We start from the raw sequence: 22,157 nt of genomic DNA, 5'->3' as shown, positions 1-22,157 counted from the left end.
GACGAGGACTCTGCCATATCTTAACCCCCTTCCAGAGCCTTGAAGCCCTACATGGGGTTTCTCAGACTTGCGCCAGCGATTTGGCTGGTGCAGATCCAAATGGCACCAGTGAGCAGGCTGGAGCTCAGAGGATAAGGGAACATGTGTTCCCTTTCCCTGAGCAGACCTCTAGTCTGCTCAATTTCAGCAGTGGATACAGCGTAAGTTGTGCGGCTCCACTGTGCCAGCACTGGATAGAACTGGGTTGTTAAGCAAATATATAATTTTCATCACATGCACTTTAGACCAGGGTTTCAATCTCTGCTCAGCAATTAATGTAATGGTTTTCTAAATGGAATAGAAAACCTGAAACATCGTAATAGAAGAAGCTGAGATATACTGTACCAGGAAGGAAATGCCATGGAAGCAAATAATTCAAAGTTAAGATGTGCACAAGAAATCCAGATTTATGCACAGTGACTGCACAACTATGATGCACACAATGATGGACAGCATCAGTGCAGGTGAGGTATCATTACCAAAGGCTGATCCAGTGAAACCACTCATTCATCTGGGGAAAAAGGTGTCATACTCCGGAATGTTATCCTTCAAATGGGCACTGCCACTCAGTTCAGGTGACTGAAAGAAATTGAGATGTTATGTGATTACCTGCAGTATGAAATGACATTAATCAGCTGCTCTGTTAAGTGTCATACTGACAAACATCTGACAAGGCAAATTGGATCACTGCACTCTTGGAACTGGTCTCTCACTTCGGAGGCTCCTGGGAGGCCTCAGCATCATGCAAATACTTTTTTTTTTTTTACCACATTGCTGTTGTGGAACTCTTGAGAGAGAAGAAGAACAAGCACCTGTGCCAAGCTTTTGCCCAAATCCTCTTCAACTGGTTGCTTGTGCAGTTGCTTTGAGCTCTGATTCTTGCCTTTTGTTCTCTTTGTGTCATTTTAACCCCTTTTATTTTAGGTTGTACCTGCCTGGTCCAGTTCTCCCCAGAGGAAGTTCATTTGCTCCATCTTCCCAAATGGTCCACCTTCACTCCTGCAAGGCTTTTAAGAGGACCCCCTAGAATTTGAAGGCTGTCCATTACACTGAGAGGCAATTTTACCCAAGGCAACCTCCTTCAATCTGGTTTTCCATGGCCTTTGGTGGTGGTATATTTCAAGTTAAATACAGCTACTGGACAACACTGGCTGGAAGTGGGTGCTGATGGCAGCTGCTGTACCCGAGATCCATCTCACTTCCAGGTTCCAAAAGCCTGGCAGCAACTCTGAATTTGAACCATGGCAGGTTCACTTTCTGTTTTTGAATCTTGGTTTGGGTGAAGCTGCTTCTCCCCAAAGCCACAGAAGCTGCGGCTGGGCACAGAAACAGCTGGATTAAACAGTCTTTTGTTTATTCCTATCGCTCAGGATTGATGGGCTCAATAGGATAAAAAGGCTAAGCAAAGTGAGAAGGAAAGCACTTTGCAGAGGCAACAATAACTATATGGCAAACATGGAGAGCAGTTTTGTGGTTCCACCAGGGGGCTGGTGTAGATGCCAGATGCAAGGGAGGGCACCAGGATGAGGTCTCTTGTTGTCTTGTGTGCTCCCTGGGGCATTTGGTGGGCCGCTGTGAGATACAGGAAGCTGGACTAGATGGGCCTATGGCCTGATCCAGTGGGGCTGTTCTTATGTTCTTAAACTACAATTCCCAGGAGGCCTTGCAGGTCTCTTGTTATCTGGTGTGCTCCCTGGGGCATTTGGTGGGCCGCTGTGAGATACAGGAAGCTGGACTAGATGGGCCTATGGCCTGATCCAGTGGGGCTGTTCTTATGTTCTTAAACTACAATTCCCAGGAGGCCTTGCAGGTCTCTTGTTATCTGGTGTGCTCCCTGGGGCATTTGGTGGGCCGCTGTGAGATACAGGAAGCTGGACTAGATGGGCCTATGGCCTGATCCAGTGGGGCTGTTCTTATGTTCTTATGCCCTCGAAGTCCCCTTTAAACTCCAAGATTCTAAGATATACTCTTTTTGAGGTAGCAAAATCAATTAGACATTTCAGCGCCACCTAAATCCTGAGTTCAGATGATAACCCATACTCCCACCATGAGTGATCTCAGGAACACAGTAAACCCCAATAAGGCTGGGGCAGGTCATTCCCAAGGATCCTCTTCACCTGGATCAAGCTCCACTGGTGGCAAAGGGAGAGAGGCCACCTATAATCATGGAGTAATAGAAATTCTGGCTTGAAATACAGACCCCTACCCATGACTGTGTTAAACCAAGAGAAACAATCTTGACAATTCAAATGACAGCATGTTCTAAATGAAGGATCAAAGAGCAAGCAGAAGCCCAGGCTTTTGGGTCCTACAGAACTCTTCATCAAGCAGATGGTTAGCAAAAGGACAGGGGAGAGCATGTTAAAGGAGCTTCAATATTTTCCATTTTGTAAAACAGAAAGTAGTACTTTACTAGCAGGCTTGGATCAACCCTGAAAAGTACACAATGGTTTTAATACAGACACTCACAGGGCAGCTTAGAAAAAGGAAAGAAGCCAGAAATGCTTCAGCCTCTTTCTGGCCCATTCTGGAAATATAAAACCTGTAAGTGAACTCAGGTTGCAGTCCTACATACTCTTACCTGGGACTTAACCCCACTGAATTCAGTGAGACTTCTGAGTGGACATGTGCAGGATTGAGCTGATAGGGCTAGTCTCCAGTCAAAATTGAAACATGAAGGTTCATTAAAATGCAGAGCTCAAGGGGGTAAAAAAAGCAAAACTGGGCTGGGAGTGGGGAGACAGTTGTGCTGTGAGATGAAAAAGGTTGAAAATCACTGCTTGAGTGATCCACTCCTCCTATCCTGATGCCCCAGGCACTCATTGTATTGCCTGTTGGGTTGCTGTTGACTTCAGTTCCTTCTGCACGGTTTTCCAGCAAGTTGTACTAGATCAATTCTAGTGTGTTTTACTCTCACAAATGACCTTGAGGTGAGAGTTGGGTTGAGACAGTAATATTCTCCAGGCAACCTATTGCTGTATAGGATCCGACCTCTGCTTTCCTAGTTTCTAAACATACTACCCAGTTCACCACATTAAACGTTCTTGAGTACACTAAATGAAAATTACTAATTTGCTCTTTGATGGAGTGTAGGCAAAATAGTCGGAAATTTTCAGACAACCTGGCACATACAGAGAAAAACGGGCAGAGAAAAGGGGGAGGAGATGGAGGGGTAAGTAAAGGCAATAAAATCCAGAGAAGGCATTATTTCCATAGGAAAAAAAATATTTTATTTTTTTTAAGAACAAATTCAGTTTGAAACAGATGTGGAATGTGAATTTTCATAGATTTCATTTTCTGAAAGGGGCTAACTGTAATGTAGAACAAAAGCAGATTTCAAATCTATGACAGTCTAGGTTTTTTTTAAAAAAGGAGGAAAAAATATTTATAACTCAAGCATAATACTGTGTTACTTACAAACTGGACAAAGGAATTCTTAAATAAATATTCATGGTACACAATTACAGCACAAGTATGCAGCAATTTGGCAACCTTTTATACCTTATCTTTTTTTTCCTGGGTACTGTGCAAAGGGGAATGACACTGCCTTTAAACAAGCTGTAGCTAAATACATAGCAAAAGTCAGATTTTATACAAAACATCTCGCTTAGACTTTATAAAAAACCAATGTTGCTCTATATACACAATCTGGTTAAGAAAAGATGTTTTTTCTTGCTTCCGTGTGTATTTTTATTTTATACTTATTTTAAAAAGGTGAATAAGGCTACTGTTAACACCCCAAATCCATATACAGTAAATCTGAACTTATTTACAGCATCTTCACTCTTGGACATGATGGTGCAAATCTCAAAAAGTTAGGTGATCAAGGGGTAACACAAGCAAGGCATTTACAGTAACTTTTCAAAGCTGAACCAACACCAACTAAAGGAGCAGTTGGTAAGATTGTCATTATTCTGCACAAGACACAATACAGACACATGGGGCTCTTTTATTTTTTTCATTTTGCAGGTTGCTTTTCTTTATTGGTTCATCCAATATTTCTGCCCCCCTCATATTTAGTACATAATCAGAGTGTAACCAACAGACTAAACAGACTCTTGGTTTTCATTTTTAAAATCACGCCCATCTATTTTTCCCCCTCCCCAAAAAATAAAATCTTAATGACTTACAAGAAAAATCTTGCATGGATGGATTCACAGAAAGGAGGCTTTAGGAAAGAACTACATCTGTATTGTAGTTAGTTACCATGGTAACCTCCCACAAAACCATGCTTCTTCTCCATCCTCCCCTCTCCGCCCCTCCCCTCTGTCTCTACTTCTTGGACCAACATCATTTTCAGGTTCAGGAAATACAGAGAGTAATCATTTCTGACAGTACATTTCTGCACGTGCTCAGTGGAGGTTTGAGAACCTTAAAATGCTGTAGTTACATGTTCTTTCCAGTCCGGAAAGTGAAGTGTTGCTATGGTAACAGGACTATGTGAAAAGACATCTATTTTGCATAGCACATAAAAAAGTAGGATTTTTTCCCCAGGGTGTAGAGGTTGGAGGGATGACAACAACCATGCTTCAAGCAGAAACTTTAAAACTGAAACTCTTCTATTTGTGACCAGCTGAAAGACTCCATCTCATAAGGCAAGGGAAAAAAGCACGACACAGGAAAAAAAAAAAAACCACGCACACACACGCCCAAATATCTTGTCGTCAAAATATGATGTAGTTACATTGATTTTGTGATACTTTGGGGCTCGTATTTTCTAGTCTACAGTTATGCAAGACAGCTTTAGAGGGCTTCATTATTTTAATCTTTTTTTCTTTTTGGAGTAAAGCTATTTTTCCTCCAGAAGTTGTTACCCAATTGTTTTTCCTTTAATGCTGATTTTTTTAAAAAGATTTATATCATTGCTACAAATGAATTTCACATCTTCTAGTACAGATTCTGTGCAATCTCAATATATAATTAGTAATTATAACAAAATCTGTTACTTTATATCCCTTAGGTTCTATACACCTATTATAAATAAGTCCTACCTTCCTTCACCCTCTCTTGTGTCTGAATGTATTGCATCTTTATGGACCATAAGCAGTATCATATGTGCTTTAACTCTGAAAGAGAACATCCCAGTAATGGCAGTGACCAGTGCAGGATCACCAGAAACTAGAGTGCCAAAAGGCTTGACCAGAGGGGAGAAAATAACATCATAAATCCTGATCTATTTTTGGAGATGTGGATGCTTGTTTAGTGATGGAATTATAGCCCTCTTGACTGATAAGCTTGTGATTTTTTCTATGTCTGATGTTGCTGTTTTCTTAAACACGTTTTTTTCCCTGTGATTAGTTAAAATGTGATAAGTATAGCAGCTGAGTCTGCTTGAAGAAAAAAAAAACCACTGTCATCTGAAGCAGACCAAGATTTTGCTACAGCTAGTTCAAAGCTGTACATCTTATTGCCGGTACAGTACCACAGCAGTCCTGCCCTAATCTATCACCAGCAGCCTTCTATTGTCTTGTCTTCCAGGCACGTTCATTGACTTACACTCTTTGTCCTACTTTTGAAAGTGAGAACTATTTTCTCCTGCATTTCGCTACTTGAGAATAACCTTTGTGTTCTTCAAGTGCAGACCTAATGCACTGCCCTGTCTCCTAATTTGCTTCTGAGAACTCCACGTATCAAAGTGCTGCACTACCTAAATTGTCTGGCTTTGTCCAGTTGATGTTCCAGAGGCAGTAGCATTCTCAGCCCTCCCCCTCTCCTGTTCCCCACAAACCACTCCATATCATATGCTCAACTCTGCTGACAAGCCAACTTTTGGCTGGAAGATTCCCATATTAGCAACCCAATTCCTTTGAGGCTGCTATCACACGACGATGGAGCATGGAATGGCAAAAAACAAACGCTGCAGGATGTGGAGTAAACAAAGTCTCATATAAAGAATGCCAGAATGCTACCAACTGAAATAAAATGCAACAGGGACCAACTAAAAACAAGAAAATGATTAAAAGTCTTACTTAAAGCCGAGGTCTGTGTGACAAAATCCATTCGCAGTAAGAGAGAATCGCACACTAAGTCATAGGGCTGCTTTTCAAACTGGATGACTTCAGACTTCTTCTCAGAATGCCTAAAATCATTAGAATCCACAATTGCTCCCATCTTGTATGTGCCTGGATGCCCTGCAGCACATGGCTTAGAGGGTGATGAATGTACAGCAACTGGTATGGGTATCTTCTATGTAAATTCTTCCAGCTTCCAAGCAAATGCTCGTTTACCAAGGCAGGAATTCTACAGATTAGAGAAGCTGTCCATCTCAAAGCGACTCTCTGTAACAGGGTGGGGCCTGCTGTTCCCTCCATTGCACCTGGTCCGGTAACCAGCACAGGGGCTCATGACAACCCCCACCCCCTGCGTCATGGATAGCATTTGACTAGAGAGAGAGAGAAAGAGAAAGAGAAAGAGAGAGTTTCAAAAGGTACCACGCTGAGTGTTCATCAGACCTTGTAATAAATGTTTGCTGGACTCTGAGGGGGCATCTCTTGAACGATGTACACTGGATGTCCATAGTCACCACTGACTTTTTCATAGTGTGGGCAAAAGACGCTATCTGCAGTCCTCAGAGGAATGATAATGTCACTGGGTTCAGACCCATTGTTATTCCCACTGCGTTTTGGGGTGGCTAACGTACTAAGCGACAGAGTTGCTGTGTGCTGCGGTGAATGCTTCCGGTGTCTCCTTCGATACTTCAACAACAGAACCACCAGGGTGATGATGATGATGAGAAATATGATGCAACCTGAAGCTATCCCTGCAAATAAGGCCACCTCTGAACCAAGGATACTGGAATGTCCAGCCTTGCTCCCATCTGTGTTGGAACCTAGGAAAAAAGTTAGAAGATTCTTTTTAAAAAAGGACAGTACGTTCAAAAAATCATCATTGTCTCATTGCCACTTGGCATTACGGAATGACTGGGGGTCTAATCCTATCCAATTTTCCAGTGCTGGTGCTGCTGTGCCAATGGTGTATGCACTGCTCTCTGTGGCGGAGAGGTAGTCACAGAGGCCTCCTCAAGGTATGGGAACATTTGTTCCCTTACCTCGGGGCTGCATTGAGGCTGCACCGGTACTAGAAAGTTGGACAGGATTGGGCCTTTGTCAACTGAATTCTGACAAACCAATTACCCTGCAAGATCGCAAGGCACCACTGACCGTAGTCAGCCATTCATATTTAGGCAAGACTTTTTGTCTGTTGCTCTCACTTTTATGTCGTTCCCAAACCACACTGTGTTCTTTTCATCTATCATCGCCCAGCAGCAGCAAGGACTGGCACTGACAAGGCAGCCTTTGATGCACGCCACATCTTAACAGATGTTGGTCAGTTTAAGGCAGCTAAATGGAGATAAAACAGGGAAATGGAAATTCTCAGGACTCGCTGTTGCCTCACCACTTTCTTTTCCAGATACTTATCTGAACTAAACTCTGCCAAAGAGAATGTGTTTGTACGTACACAAACTCTCATCTGAAGATGCATTTTGTTCAAACAGATTAGAGGAGATTTAAGGAGGGCAAAATCAGTTTAAGTGTTCAGCATTCAAGTAACATTTACTTTATTTTTTAAAGTTTAAAATTGTACACACAATTAAATAGGAATAGAGGATCTCACTCTGATGTTTGGTCCCCAACTTGCTATTGGTTTGCCTTGTGTTCAATTAGTGCAGCATCACAGTTCTAGTGCTGACACGAGGGACAAATGATCTTTTTTTTTAGTGTTGGGATCAAGCACCAGCTTCCTTCAGCAGTTTTCCCTCCCCTGTTCAAATCAAGTGGAATGTGGAAAACACTCACATGTGTTTTCTGCAAGCAAGACGGGGGACCCTCCAGCCCTTTTGTGCAGCAACCAGTGGTGCAGTTTGGACCACTGGAGTTACAAAAATCAGTATTTGTTTGGGCTGGCCATAGCTGGTAACAAGGGGCTTGCTGGGAACATGGTTCCCATGCAGTTGCAGCAACAAAAGAAACATGGATATTTCAAAACATTCACTAGCATGGTAGCAAATAATGTACAGAAAAGATGACACGAAACAATCACTGAAAACCCTGAAGTCAACTGAGAGCAATCCACTATTCTTCTCATAACCTCCTCAAGCCTTTCTTGTTCAGAAGTGAGAGAATCACTGAGGAAAGGCTGATATGTATCACATATTTCACTTTCAGTTTAAAATAAATAATAACGTTGTATTGATCCAAAAATCATCTCAGACATTTGTAGAGTTCATGTGTCATTACTAGCACAAATGTGGGCAGATAAAGGATTACACCAGTAATTATACATGTAAGCCTTATAAAGCGCTAATAAAAAGATCTTTATACTACTGTCAGAAGACAAAGGCACCAGGACACAGTTAAGGTCTCATTGTAATCAACTGGATGCAAGTGTGCTTAGTTGTGAGCCGGACTGCAAGCAACAATCATAAAGCCATCTTCTCTTGTAAGCCAACTCTTACGGTTATAAAACTATTTTGAGCAATACCTATTTTCATGTAAGAATACTACTGACTTGTAGGAATCATTAAGTTTGCCTAAATGCAAATGGACAAAAAGGCCTATTTTTGCTAAAGTAATACATTTGACCTCCCGCACACTGGTGCATCAGAACTTTTGTATTCTCTCTCTATGCAAATACTTAAAACAATTTTTAAAATAAATTTTAGTGTTGGGAAAACACATGGGAAAATGCGTGTGAAATAGCCTTTCAATTAAGCTTCTACTACAAGGTCTAAAAGCCCTCCTGTTTACCTGAGTGATCCTTTACAAAGGGACTTGTTGTGGAGCTTTTCCCGTTGGTACCAGCTTCTTGTTCCGGGCGTTTAGTTGGATCGGCATTATTTGGGGACCCACCAGAATTGGGAACTGAAAGAACACAAATTATTCACTACAAACTAACAATAATGTGCTTTATAAGCTGGTTATCAATTTTCATGAGGCATGAATGGCTTTGAACAGACGATCCTTTATGCAAGAATACATGAGAATGTAATTTTCTCCTTTAAAGCGCAAAAAGAAGCTATATAGTTATTTCAGAGGTTTAGGTTGTGAGGCTATCAGCAGAAAATGAAGGGGATTCCTGAAGTTGGCAGGAACACCTGTTCAGATGACATTTCAGTGTAGCCAAGCAAGTTGACCGACTGCTAAACGAATTAGAAAGAATAATTCTTTTTTTCTGCACAATAGGTTATCTGTACGTGGGGGCGGGGGGCAGTGAACAAACAAGAACTATTTTTTAGTGAAGATTTACAACAAGCAAACTATGGAAATGTTAACTCCCACTCCCTTTAATTTGTTTTAAAAGTATTTTGAGCTGTGAAACTGCACTTTAATATTTTAGAACACAAGCAAGAATAATTGGAGCACAAGTTGTTCACGGATGACCTTTCCTTCCAAGCAGAGCTCTTCAATGAAGAGATCTTATTGCACTACCTCTCTGCCTCTAAAATCTGTCACTACCTTGGGTGCAGAAAACAGGCTTTGCCTGCAGAATCTGAAGGACGGCATGGCAGACTAATACAGACTCCAAAAGCATGCTGTTTCACCCTATTAGCTGAAGGAAGAACACTCCGTGGGGCCCAGAGCTGATCAAAGTTGTTGGATGAAACAACAGATGGTCTTTACCTTGTCCAACTTTCATTAGGATCTTCATGGCTTTTGTCTGACATACCCCTCCCTCCTGGTTATCCACGCCTTCCAGTGATCCATTTGATGTTGCTGATTGAAAAACAAGCACAAAGTGAAAGATTTCAGGATATCAGCAGGTGAAGTTAAGCAAAACAAGAGTACCTGAAAACAGATGTAATCTGTCCAAATTTACTCCTGTTGTTCAGGTTTACCCAGAAAAAAGTACTGAAATGTTAACAGCCAAAAGAACAAATAAACTGCTAGGACAGGTTAGGTGATACACTCATGCTGGAATGCATTATCAGGTTTCAAATGTATCCAGGCACTTTTCTTTCCATGAACAATAGACTGTCATTATTATGCCACTGGATGAAATGACAGGCCTCTCACACCCACACCTTCAGTCTCTTGAAAAGGGGAAAGCTGGTTGAAAAAGAATGAACAAGATTAGCAAAGCAAGGAATTTGTCTTTTTTATTTTCTTCCCCAAATCAGAGTTTGTCAGGAGTAGCTGTGGTACTGAGATGGAACAAATTATGTCTATGGGTTGCAAGAGAGCTGTGTGATGACTCCAACTTTGTTTCCTGTTGGACATTTAGACACACAAAGACCTGTTGATACACCTCTAATGCACTAACACTGGCAAAATGAATAGTGTCATATAAGATTTCTGTGATAAATCTGGCTCAGCAGTCAAGAGCTCAGCATCCACTGACTTTCTCCCAAAAAGTAAGAAAGTTTTGTTCTGGCTTGCTTCAGAGACCTCTAAATCTTAAGACGTCTATTCCAGTGTTTCTCAACCAGTAGTACTCGTACCACTGGTGGTACTCGAGGTGGTTTCCGGTGGTACTTGCGGGACCCCTAGACCGCCACCGCTTGGCAGCGAGATTAGCAGTGCAACACACAAGCTGTAGTAGGAGGCTTGGCTCGGTAGGCAGAGCTCTAGTGTGCACTTTTCATACACTTGAAAGAGCCTTCCTGCCCACCCTGAGCCTCCTACCAGTGTTTGTTGTATCACATCTGACCTCCCAATTCAGAAGTATCTGATGACGACATCATCGCCAGTTACATTTGATAGTACGTCCAGTAGGTGGACCACATGAAGTACATGGTACAGCAGGAAACAAACATTGAGATAAGCTGGTCTATACACATTACAGAGACTGAACTGGTAGAATGGATTGCAACAAATCAGCCTGTAAGTGGGGAGGCCATTTTTGAATGTTCCTTCACATTAAAAAAAAATTAGTACAGGGATAAAGGCTGTAGCTCAACCCACTCCTTGTTCCAGGTTTTCAACCATTTTATGCAAGGGATTTTTTAAAAAAATGTGATATTCCATCTCCAGTCCAAAGTGGTACAGTCCATTCTACTGCCTCACTCAGTATATCATGCAGATCCAGCCCAAGTTTTCCATAAAGTGATAAATAAAAGACACACACACACACACACACACCCCTCACAAATTCTACAATAATTCAAAAAATAGTCATTTCATTTATCGAATAATTTCTTGACTGGTCTACTTTAAATAGAAAGCTTGTTAATAACACATATTATTCTCCTTCCCATTGGTACTGTTCTTGGTATTTTAAAAAAAAGTGCTATTACTGCCACTTCATTCTGCTCTCCCCAAACACAGCAGCACATGTCAAGGAGAACTGGAAAACATGAAAATTGTTGAAAGTCATAAGGGGGATGGGAAGATGCCACAATGGGTTGTTCAAGAAAGCTGCAGTAGGTATATAGTTAGAGATGGCTCCTAGACTCATCAACCACCAACTGGAATTGAGGGGGGAAATACCAAAGCCTTTAAATTCTAAATGAAAACTGCTAGCCGACAACTCTATTAACAATATCTTAAAGCAGAAATTTTCACCCCTACTACCAAGACAATGAGGTATCTTTGAATGTGATGTTTCTCTTATATTTAGAAGAGCTAATCCCTAATAATAATTAGGGATTATTATTATCCCTAATAATGCCAGCATGATATCTTTCCCAGTGTTGTTATGGGCATCTGTCTTCAGTATATTTTTTTTTTTAAAGATGGTGAGTTCCTTTCTGAGCCATCTCATTCTTTTTGCTATGTAAACTGATTTTAGAACTTATTTATTCAAAAGCAGTGTATGGTTATTCTTAATAGTTACACACAGAAATAGTAGCTGCAGATTGTCAAGCCTGATAAATAATAGCAAGGCTATCTTTACAATTGGACTTGATTAAAAACCTACTAAATTTGAGATCAATATTTTCCTATATACTCCCTACATATCCTTTTGTCATCTAAGGCCCAAACGCACCAATATCTGGCCACTTACTGAAACGATATAAAGAGAAAAAGGAAAGGTCATGAAAGTACTTGCAGGGAGTTCCCATGGAGAAAAAAGTGATTAAATGGCATATCTTGCCCTAGGAGGAATCTCCTTTTTCATCTGAGATACTATTTAGATAGGGCCCTAAGTCTTCTCTTTCTTTGTGGGAAAGTTCATCTGTCCTATGGGATATTTACTTTTTTTTAAATGCACCCATGTCTATTTCCCACTTCCTTCATTGACCAACAACTACCTTTCATGAAGTGTATTCCCAGCCCCATGTTGATATTTTTCTTTCTCTAATCTTCTCACTAGCTGTAAAAAATGATGAACTTTTTCCTTGCCTTTGATCTATTGCTTGCTTTTGTTCTACTTCTTCTCCTGTGTGTGTGTGTGTGTGTAAAAGTAACTCAATTCCTGACTACATGAACTTCCTTTCTTGCTGTTCCCTCTCAAGCTTTCCTTACAGCAGAATCTGCCCAGACTCCCCCCCCACTAATTTTTTTCTGATCTTACACAAAAATAACCAAACTTCAAGTCTTCATTTTCTAACATGTGCTTTTTAAAAAAAATATTGAGTGAAAAAATAGATCAGATCTGTACAACTACATTGCCAGACTCAGAAAATAATGGAGACATAGTTTTTGTTTTGTTGGGATCTTCCCAGCAAACCCCCCCCAAGAGAAAATCAATACTCTACTAAAAACCAGTTTTCAACATAAATCAAATGCATCTTTGCTGTGTTTTTATGAACGTTTTGTTTCTGTCTCTGTGCCTGTTCAACAGCAAATGGTATACAGAAATAAGAAAGCTGAGCTTCAGTGGCTAGCTATTAAAGAGTTACTCTCTTGCTGTCTTCATGATTCACCTCCGTTACATTTCTACAAGTATAAGAGTGCAGTCCGTGCTATTCCACTTTTCAGAAAGCCTGCATTCTCACCCTGCAGTGCAGGCAACAGCAAACCAATACAAAATTCACAGCATAACCTTTGCTTGTCACAACAAAGGACACTGCAAAAAGAAGAAACTCAAAGTTACTGCCACTGAAGGCAGTTATGGCCCTGAATTTGCCCTGCTCCTGTAAAAGCACAGTCCTGTACTGATGCTGGATGCCTGCTTTTGCAGATGCGCTCACAAGGCCCAGCTGAAGTTTTACTGTATAGCTTATAGTGGAAAACGCCATGGCCTTGAGATATGGCAAACATTTGGCAAATTATACTGCAGTGTAAAAGCCTTGAGCAGACAATTAAAACTCATAAAAGGTTTATGAAACCTTTCATTAAAGGTCTAAATACTGTCTCGCAGTACAATGAAAGAGGGAAAACAAAGAAACCCTAAGTTCAAGCACTTAAAATGAAGGGGTTTTCACAATGAAAATTCCCTGGGATTAGGACTGGTCTGCAATTAGCTTCAGGTAACATTAAAATAATATTTTATATTGGTTATTAACACAAGTTTTTCTGCTTCGCACATCAATATGCATTGGGTCATCTCTGGCTAGGATGCAAGAGATCATTATGATTATTAAGAGTGTTTATATTCTACTTTTTCAACAAAAATGTAGTTCACAAAGCAGTTTATGATAAACGTGATAACATTACTTCATGCCCCTTCATACCTCCTGACAGATGACTAATATCAAACCACAGAGCACTTGTAGAGTATCCTTTGATCACTGGCATCTCTCACAGTACTGTATTTGCTTCTCATTTTCTGCAATTCAGAAACATGCAAAGCCTTAACCTAAAGCAAGGTGACCTCAAATTCAAGACCAATCTCAGACATGATCTATCTGGGTGGCCCTAGGCAATTAATTCTCTTGAATTCAGTTCCCACCTATATAATGCAAACATTAACATCGTAAGTCCTACACTGGAAGACTGTTGCAAGGCTATTTAAGAAAAATCAGACAGTACTTTAGTCATATAGCACCTCTGAGGTGCAAAACACATTTTGAAAAGTTAAAAAAAAAGGGAAAAACAATCACGTAGGATAATGTCAGAATCACAATGAAAGCTGAACAATCACAGAAACGGTTAGATACCTGAAACCTTTTCCCCTAAAGCTGCAAGTTATTTTGAACCAGGCAAAGCAGAGCCTTTGAGAGGAATTTTATCAGGGGGTACAAAGTTTCTTTTGGGCCCCTTTACAAAGGGAGAGGGGTGGAACAGAACGGGGGAGGGTGCTGATGGGTGAGCAGAATCAGCAGAATAGGGGCAAAACAGGGTGGGGGGAGGGTAGAGACAGCTGGAAAAGACTTTGGAACCAGGTCTACCCACCCATGTGGCTACAGTAGTGTCCCCGACACCCCCAGTTATGGCAACATGGATTTGCAACATGGATGGTTTGCAACATGGATGGAAAAAGCCTAGCTTATTTTTATACGAGATATGAAAGTCATTTCTACCAAACTGAATTAACTGAAGGGTTTCTACTGATTATAATTGCCCAACAGAAAAAGACAGTTTAGACACCTTTCTCTATTATTGTTACCTAGAGCACAACCTGCAACTCACCAAGCCAAAACCACCCGGTAAAGCCACATACCTAGGTGATGCATTACAGTCAGCCTGATGTTGTGCAATGTGGTAAATAATGCAGGCCTGATCTAATGTAACACATTTTACACATAATTTCATCAATGAAATGTTACTGTATCTGCACAATTTAAAGTAAGGAATTAAAAGAAAAACCCCTCCAACAACTACCAGGAAGCTTCCTCCCCCTACACCCCCTCCCAACCTCTTTTTGACATTCATGAACGGATGAACAACAGCACAATCCTATGCATGTCTAGTCAGAAGTAAGTTCCACTGTATTCAGTGGGGCTTACTCCCAGGAAAGTGTGGGTAGGATTGCAGCCCAAGACATTTTGTAGACTACTAACTTATAGGACTTTATTGGATTTGCTTTGTGTCACTGACTTACAGCCCAATCCTGAGCTGCCCGCAGCGCCCAGGCTCAGTGGCTCCAAAGAGGGCTGCCACCAAATCCTGCGCCTCCTGCGCAACCACGGGAGGTCCTGAGAAAGGGAAGCAGCCCCGCAATGGGTTGGCGCTAAAGTAAATGCGCTCGTGTAGGGTGCGCAGCCCTGCACGAGCGCCATGGATCCTGCAAAGCACAGCTCTACAGATCCTCCTCTCTCCCTCCCCCGGCACGCCTCCCGCCCACCCCCTGGCACGCCTCCCGCCCCCGCCGGCCTTCCCCCTCCCCGGAATGCCTTCCCCATGCCCCGATTCACGCCCCGCCTCCCATTCCGCAGCCGAGACACGGAACCTGGGCCACTGCCCAGCGCTAGCCCAGCACCGGCTGGCGCTGGGCTAGCACCGGCAGGAGCCCAGCGGTGAGCCCCGCAAACGTGCCTTACAACACGTTTGTGACTGTGGTCCGCAGCACAGAACCGTGCCATGGACCACAGGATTGGGCTCTTATATATTTAAAGAATGGCAGTTAAGGAACACAATTAAGATTAAAGACAATGTAAGAACGATTATAAAATACATTATAAACATTATTTATACTGGCAGAAACGGAATACATTTCCCTTGGGTTACATCCAGTAAAGGTTTGGCCCTTCATAGGTAATCATATATTAAAAGCACTGAAAATCCAATAACTAAAAATTGATTGGTCACATTTATTTGCTTCAAAATTATGCAATCCCTGTTTATAGGAGAAATAAATTTGCTCTAAATGTGGAGAAAAAGAAATCAAGGAGTGAAACTGACAAAAAATGTAGTTTCTAGGCTATGATTTTTATATAGTCTCCATAGAGTGGAAGTAATATTATATTTTAATATGTCTTCATTTGATTGTTATTACTCTGCTTCCCAGGAGGCTAAGCCACTGCCTGGATCTTGGCTGTTTTTAACCTATCAAGTTAGTGACATTGCTGTAATCAGATGGAGAATTAAGCTCCTGGATTTGTGCCTGGATACAGCCTTTCATTCACAAAGAGATTAGAAACAGAGGCAACATACACACACAGCTCACTCCCTTTTCAAAATACACAAAGTTTTCTCTCTCTCTCTCTCTCTCTCTCTCTCTCTCTGAGTGTTCGTGAGAGAGAAACATTTTATTGCAATGAAACTACAGATCCTAAAGAGCACCTACTAATTTTAAATTACTCCAAATGCAACCCCACTGTTTAATTTAATATTATATACTCTGGGGTAGACTAATATAATACAAATAAACCATGCTAATAATTCCAACTAAATGATATGAACAACATACAGTGTAGTCGATCCTCGTTACCCTGTGAAAATATCTATGTAGATCTAGATAAGGAGTGGTAAGCAACTGCTATACTTCCTGGAAAGAACTGACTGTAAAGTGTGGGAAAGTTAAGATTTTTAGGGGATGTGCAAGTGGCTGCAGAGAGGTGTTGCTTCCCATGGTACCTCTATCTTTTTAAATCCACTGTTGCCTCAGTCAAACAGGTATTCGAACCTGCTTACCAGAAGTAAAAGTGAGAGCCATGAGAATCAGCTCCAGGAAGGGGGGGGGGTTATACTTTTAATTTGTTACAGCCAAAAAAATTCATGTGCAGTATGCACAGACTCCATGACTTAGTTCATACTGGTCAGCAAGACTACTATAGCATTTGTTATTAAATTAGTGGTTCCCAAACTTTTTAGCACTGGGACCCACTTTTTTAAAATGACACTATCAGGATCCACCTAGGTTTACCAGACTTTTAAAAAAGGAGATACAGAAAGAAATATATTATTTATTTATTATTTCTAAGTAATAACCAGAAAAAAGACCTTCAAACATTTATCTCCCTCTGTTTGCATATGCTCCTGCAAACTGCAGGAGCTGAGCTCTTTGCAGGGTAATTAGCAGCAACAGTATCTGATTTTTGGATAGCCTCAGGGCTTGAGATAATTAGTTTTCCTATTTTTCCATCACCCTTTCACGACTCACCAAAAATCAGGTCCTGACTCACAGTTTGGGAACCACTGTATTTAATCAAGGAAACTGCTGCAAGGTTAAACAGCTTCTCCTAAGTGACCAAGCCCAGAGACACTCCAGCTATCATTCTTGGACCACAAAGGGCCAATTCTATCCAACTTTCCAGTGCTGATGCAACTGCAAAGCAACCCCAAAGGAACAACCTTTCCTTACCTTTAGGAGGCCTCTGTGACTGCCCTCCCACTGCAGGATGCAGGGCTCATTGGCAGGGCTGGATTGGCACTGGAAAGCTGAATAGAATTAGGTCCTTAGTTCCATTGTTTTCAGTGTGGTTATAACAAAGTAAGTTCTATAAGAAGAACTGTCAGCCTGTTCCAAGACTACTTTAGATACAGTAAAGCTCACCAGTCAAAACTCTGCTTTCAGAAATTAAGATTCTTAAGGTTAAGCAGTACTGCAACTTATTATCCAACTTTCACCCAATATCCTTAGAGACAGGTAATAAGCAAGTGGAAAAGAGCAAGAAGTTGAAACTTTGGATCCAGTAATAGCAATAAGAGCTATTCTTAATGCAAAGCTGTGCTTGATCTAATGCAAATTCAAAGGATTATGTAATGCAAATTCAAAGGAGTACATAGCCTTAAAAAATGCAGCAAGAAAACTCAAGAAAATTTGTTTGCCACAGGATTGCATATCTGTCAGTGGCTTTTACCTTCACTAAATGCCTTCCTTGGTAAGCATCAAGTAATTACTTCTTACACATATGTTATTTTAATTTTACAAGACAGCTTTAAGAACACCAAGAGCCACACAGACTGAAAAACCACAAATCAAGGTGCTTGTTTCTGGAACAGCTAGAAACTGCAAATAAAGCAGCTGTGGTGATCTAAGCACAGTATTTAATTAAATGTTATTACATTTGCCTTTTACACCAACCTTCTGATCCCAGAGCTTGGAAAAGGTGGAGGAAACTCATTCGGAGAGGGTTCAAAGTGCAAGGAAGCCCTTCAGGTGCTGCACTTGTTGAACTGAGACCAATTTACAGAGGGGATGGCAGCCTATTCTTTAACTCATAAAAATAATAAGCAATTTACCCAAGCAACTTTAATCCTCGATTTAAACAGCTTTGTAGTGTTATTCCTAGGTACAATTCCTAGGTACAAATACAATTGCTGCCCACAGATACATATCAGTTTTGGCTTTAAGCACTGTAGGATGCTAAACAACATTATACACACAAAACCACCAAGCGGATACACTCCTTCCAAGTAAAAGTACATCAATAGAATCAGAAAATCCATACAATGCCATACTTCTGTTGCCTATTTTTAAAAAGGGAAAGAGGGGGGACCCGGGAAACTATAGGCCGGTCAGCCTAACATCCATACCGGGTAAGATGGTGGAATGCCTCATCAAAGATAGGATCTCAAAACACATAGACGAACAGGCCTTGCTGAGGGAGAGTCAGCATGGCTTCTGTAAGGGTAAGTCTTGCCTCACAAATCTTATAGAATTCTTTGAAAAGGTCAACAGGCACGTGGATGCGGGGGAACCCGTGGACATTATATATCTGGACTTTCAGAAGGCGTTTGACACGGTCCCTCACCAAAGGCTACTGAAAAAACTCCACAGTCAGGGAATTAGAGGACAGGTCCTCTCCTGGATTGAGAACTGGTTGGAGGCCAGGAAGCAGAGAGTGGGTGTCAATGGGCAATTTTCAAAATGGAGAGAGGTGAAAAGCGGTGTGCCCCAAGGATCTGTCCTGGGACCGGTGCTTTTCAACCTCTTCATAAATGACCTGGAGACAGGGTTGAGCAGTGAAGTGGCTAAGTTTGCAGACGACACCAAACTTTTCCGAGTGGTAAAGACCAGAAGTGATTGTGAGGAGCTCCAGAAGGATCTCTCCAGACTGGCAGAATGGGCAGCAAAATGGCAGATGCGCTTCAATGTCAGTAAGTGTAAAGTCATGCACATTGGGGCAAAAAATCAAAACTCTAGATATAGGCTGATGGGTTCTGAGCTGTCTGTGACAGATCAGGAGAGAGATCTTAGGGTGGTGGTGGACAGGTCGATGAAAGTGTCGACCCAATGTGCGGCGGCAGTGAAGAAGGCCAATTCTATGCTTGGGATCATTAGGAAGGGTATTGAGAACAAAACGGCTAGTATTATAATGCCGTTGTACAAATCTATGGTAAGGCCACACCTGGAGTATTGTGTCCAGTTCTGGTCGCCGCATCTCAAAAAAGACATAGTGGAAATGGAAAAGGTGCAAAAGAGAGCGACTAAGATGATTACGGGGCTGGGGCACCTTTCTTATGAGGAAAGGCTACAGCGTTTGGGCCTCTTCAGCCTAGAAAAGAGATGCTTGAGGGGGGACATGATTGAGACATACAAAATTATGCAGGAGATGGACAGAGTGGATAGGGAGATTCTCTTTACACTCTCACATAATACCAGAACCAGGGGACATCCACAAAAATTGAGTGTTGGGCGGGCTAGGACAGACAAAAGAAAGTATTTCTTTACTCAGCGCGTGGTCGGTCTGTGGAACTCCTTGCCACAGGATGTGTTGCTGGCATCTAACCTAGACGCCTTTAAAAGGGGATTGGACGAGTTTCTGGAGGAAAAATCCATTATGGGGTACAAGCCATGATGTGTATGCGCAACCTCCTGATTTTAGGAATGGGTTAAGTCAGAATGCCAGATGTAGGGGAGGGCACCAGGATGAGGTCTCTTGTTATCTGGTGTGCTCCCTGGGGCATTTGGTGGGCCGCTGTGAGATACAGGAAGCTGGACTAGATGGGCCTATGGCCTGATCCAGTGGGGCTGTTCTTATGTTCTTATGATGCCATCAGTGAAGGGGAGGGTCCTTCTAGGCACCTCTCCATGGGGTCTGGACCAAGCTCCAGTTGAGAATCCTCCCTCCATGCAGCTAACCAATCTATTGCTTCCTTGTCTACTACTACTTGTCTTGTGTGTCATGAATTTTCTTGACCACGAATCTTAGACTGTAAATCAGGATTTTCCAACTTTCAATGGCTCAAGATTTTTTGTATGCATATTTCTTCCAGGAGAAAGGCCTACTATGTGATTACTCACTGGAAAGCAGAGCACCTGCAGCAGGCAGTTGGAATGTATTACTACTCTTCCGCCTCTGCAACCTATTCTTATGATTACTTGCCCCAAAGCAAATACTAGCAACGTCTGTCTCTTTTTCTTCACACCACTAACATACTCCTAGTTCTCATTTAGTAGGGCTGGGTGGGGCACAGAGGGAGGAAAGCACATGCTTGTTCATTTCTTTTGAGTGGTCTTAGAGGTCTAGATTGGGCAAAGCATTTTTATTTAGTACCTTTTTTAAAAGGCCTTTGCGTTGCCTTTCAGTCCCATTCAAAGAGTCATCAGTGTAGCTTACAAACTAAAATAAATAACGTACAACACATGTGTACAGAGAGAGAGAGAGCCTGAACAGCTAAAATAAATGACTAACAGAACTTAAGGAAAAGCCAAACAGAAAAGAAAACATCGTATACAGTTGATGTCACTCATTTAGGTTAGCGTGCTCACAGCGCACACTCTCTATAGGCAGCCTTGTCCTAATGGAGAACTTAAAGACCTGTAGAAATATTTCTTAGTCCACGCTGGCCTCCCTAGTTTTCATTTCTCATTTACATCCATGCCCTGTTTGGGTCTTTTGCATGAATTCCCCTCCAATAAGGAGTGTTAGACAGAGTTGTATGCCTGGGGCCGAGCCCTTAATATGCAACTGGGCACCCATCATTTTGCTCTGATGAAGCTCATGCTCAACATGCCAGCCTTGCTGACATTCAAAGTGGCAAAGCAATGGTGCTTGCTGGTTTTCTCACTCACCTTTCTTCTTGTCCTGCCTAGTCTGCTTTAACAGTTTAAGTGGGTGACAGTTTACACAATGTAAATGTTTCATTAGAGCCAAGAGTTTTCTTCAGCATTGTTTCAGTTAGCATATTCTGCCCTCAAGAAGTGCTCAAGGGAGTATTTTTACAGCCTTTCAAGATGGAAAGAGCAAACAAAAGTGTCTGTTAACACTAAGGACAGAGCAGCATGTGTCCCATGAGAGCCAACACCAAAAATGCAATGCCCCCACAATCAGTATAGATGCCAGTAGCCTTGTTGAAGCAATAGCCTGGCTACAGAGAGAAGGGGGGATTACTCAGTTCACTTTTCCTAGATGTGGAGGGGAGGAGGGGGTTCACAACTTGGAATATACTTCTACTCTGTGGGACCAATACTACTATTGACATAATATTGTCCATGATGGGGGCTGTTGATACTATTATTGACATAATATTGTCCCCTGGGGTCTGGGGATAAGAATAGGCCCTCAGTTTGGCTGTACTTGTCGTAAAAGGCGACTAAACAGCCACCGGGTAGATGGGACTCGTCAGCCTGGGAAGGCAGCTCATCTGAGAGAAGGAAAACTCTGATCTGCCTTGTGGCTACATCCAGTTATGGAAAAGGCTTCAGGAGTCAACCTCGAGGCAAAATCCGGAGCCAGAGTCCCTTAGGCAGTTCATGGCTGAACACAGTCACGTTCTGGCAACTCCTGTGACGCCACTGGAACCAACCGTATTGGCCTCTGCCTTTCCATTGGACCATTTCAGCGACGTGGAGAGGGGGGATTTGCTGCATGGGTAACAGCCTATCCTCCATACCTACTTTACCCAGGCTTCACGCACTGGAGAGGACACTCTGTTCCAGAACCACCATTCAGAGCGTGACACCATGGTCTTCAGAGACTGAAGGATGCCAACAAGGGAGTCCATGATGTATGCATTCTATAAACTAATACAAGAACATGCAGTTTCTTTTTCTCTTGAGACAACTACCAGATGAGAGAAAGAAAAGAAAAAAAACCAGAAAATGTTGTTTTACACTATTTGCACTAGCCTGCTATTGAAGAAAAGCCTTACAAAATCAGGAAAAATAATTCCCAGCCTCCTTTGTGATCTTATCTTAAAAATTCAACTGTGTGAAGTAATTCGATTGCGTTTGTTTTCAAGTTATACTGATCTATCATTAATACTCAGGAGTGTTCAGGAGAAAACGGCTGTTCTAAAATAATGTAGGAAAGTATCATCCATTAACTCAGATTTGCCCTAACAATTTCTTTCCTCCTCCCCTAGAGCTCCTACATTTTGTTTCTCAACCCCATGTCTGAGAAAGGTTAGAAAAAAAAGTTCCTATTGGAGGTGGGGGAAAAAATAAACTCCTTGTGCAGTCTTCTG

At 41.8% G+C, this 22,157-nt stretch overlaps 1 protein-coding gene across 1 annotated transcript in view; it reads right to left on the bottom strand.

The window, feature by feature from the left end:
- Nucleotides 1-3,276: 3,276 nt before the first annotated feature.
- The window catches only part of EFNB2 (ephrin B2), a 66,714-nt gene continuing 47,833 nt past the window's right edge, over nt 3,277-22,157 (bottom strand). Inside the window, exons 3-5 of the mRNA XM_066621879.1 lie at nt 9,660-9,752; nt 8,787-8,900; nt 3,277-6,868 (exon numbers count right to left, since the gene is read on the bottom strand). Coding sequence (XP_066477976.1) covers nt 6,486-6,868; nt 8,787-8,900; nt 9,660-9,752 — 590 coding nt within the window. The 3' untranslated portion in view covers nt 3,277-6,485. The remainder of the gene's footprint in view (nt 6,869-8,786; nt 8,901-9,659; nt 9,753-22,157) is intronic.

The sequence above is a fragment of the Tiliqua scincoides genome, chromosome 3 (genome assembly GCF_035046505.1).
Source record: "Tiliqua scincoides isolate rTilSci1 chromosome 3, rTilSci1.hap2, whole genome shotgun sequence".
Classification (NCBI taxonomy): domain Eukaryota; kingdom Metazoa; phylum Chordata; class Lepidosauria; order Squamata; family Scincidae; genus Tiliqua; species Tiliqua scincoides.
Note: the sequence above shows the minus strand (reverse complement) of the source record. Positions and strands in the feature narration are given on the sequence as shown.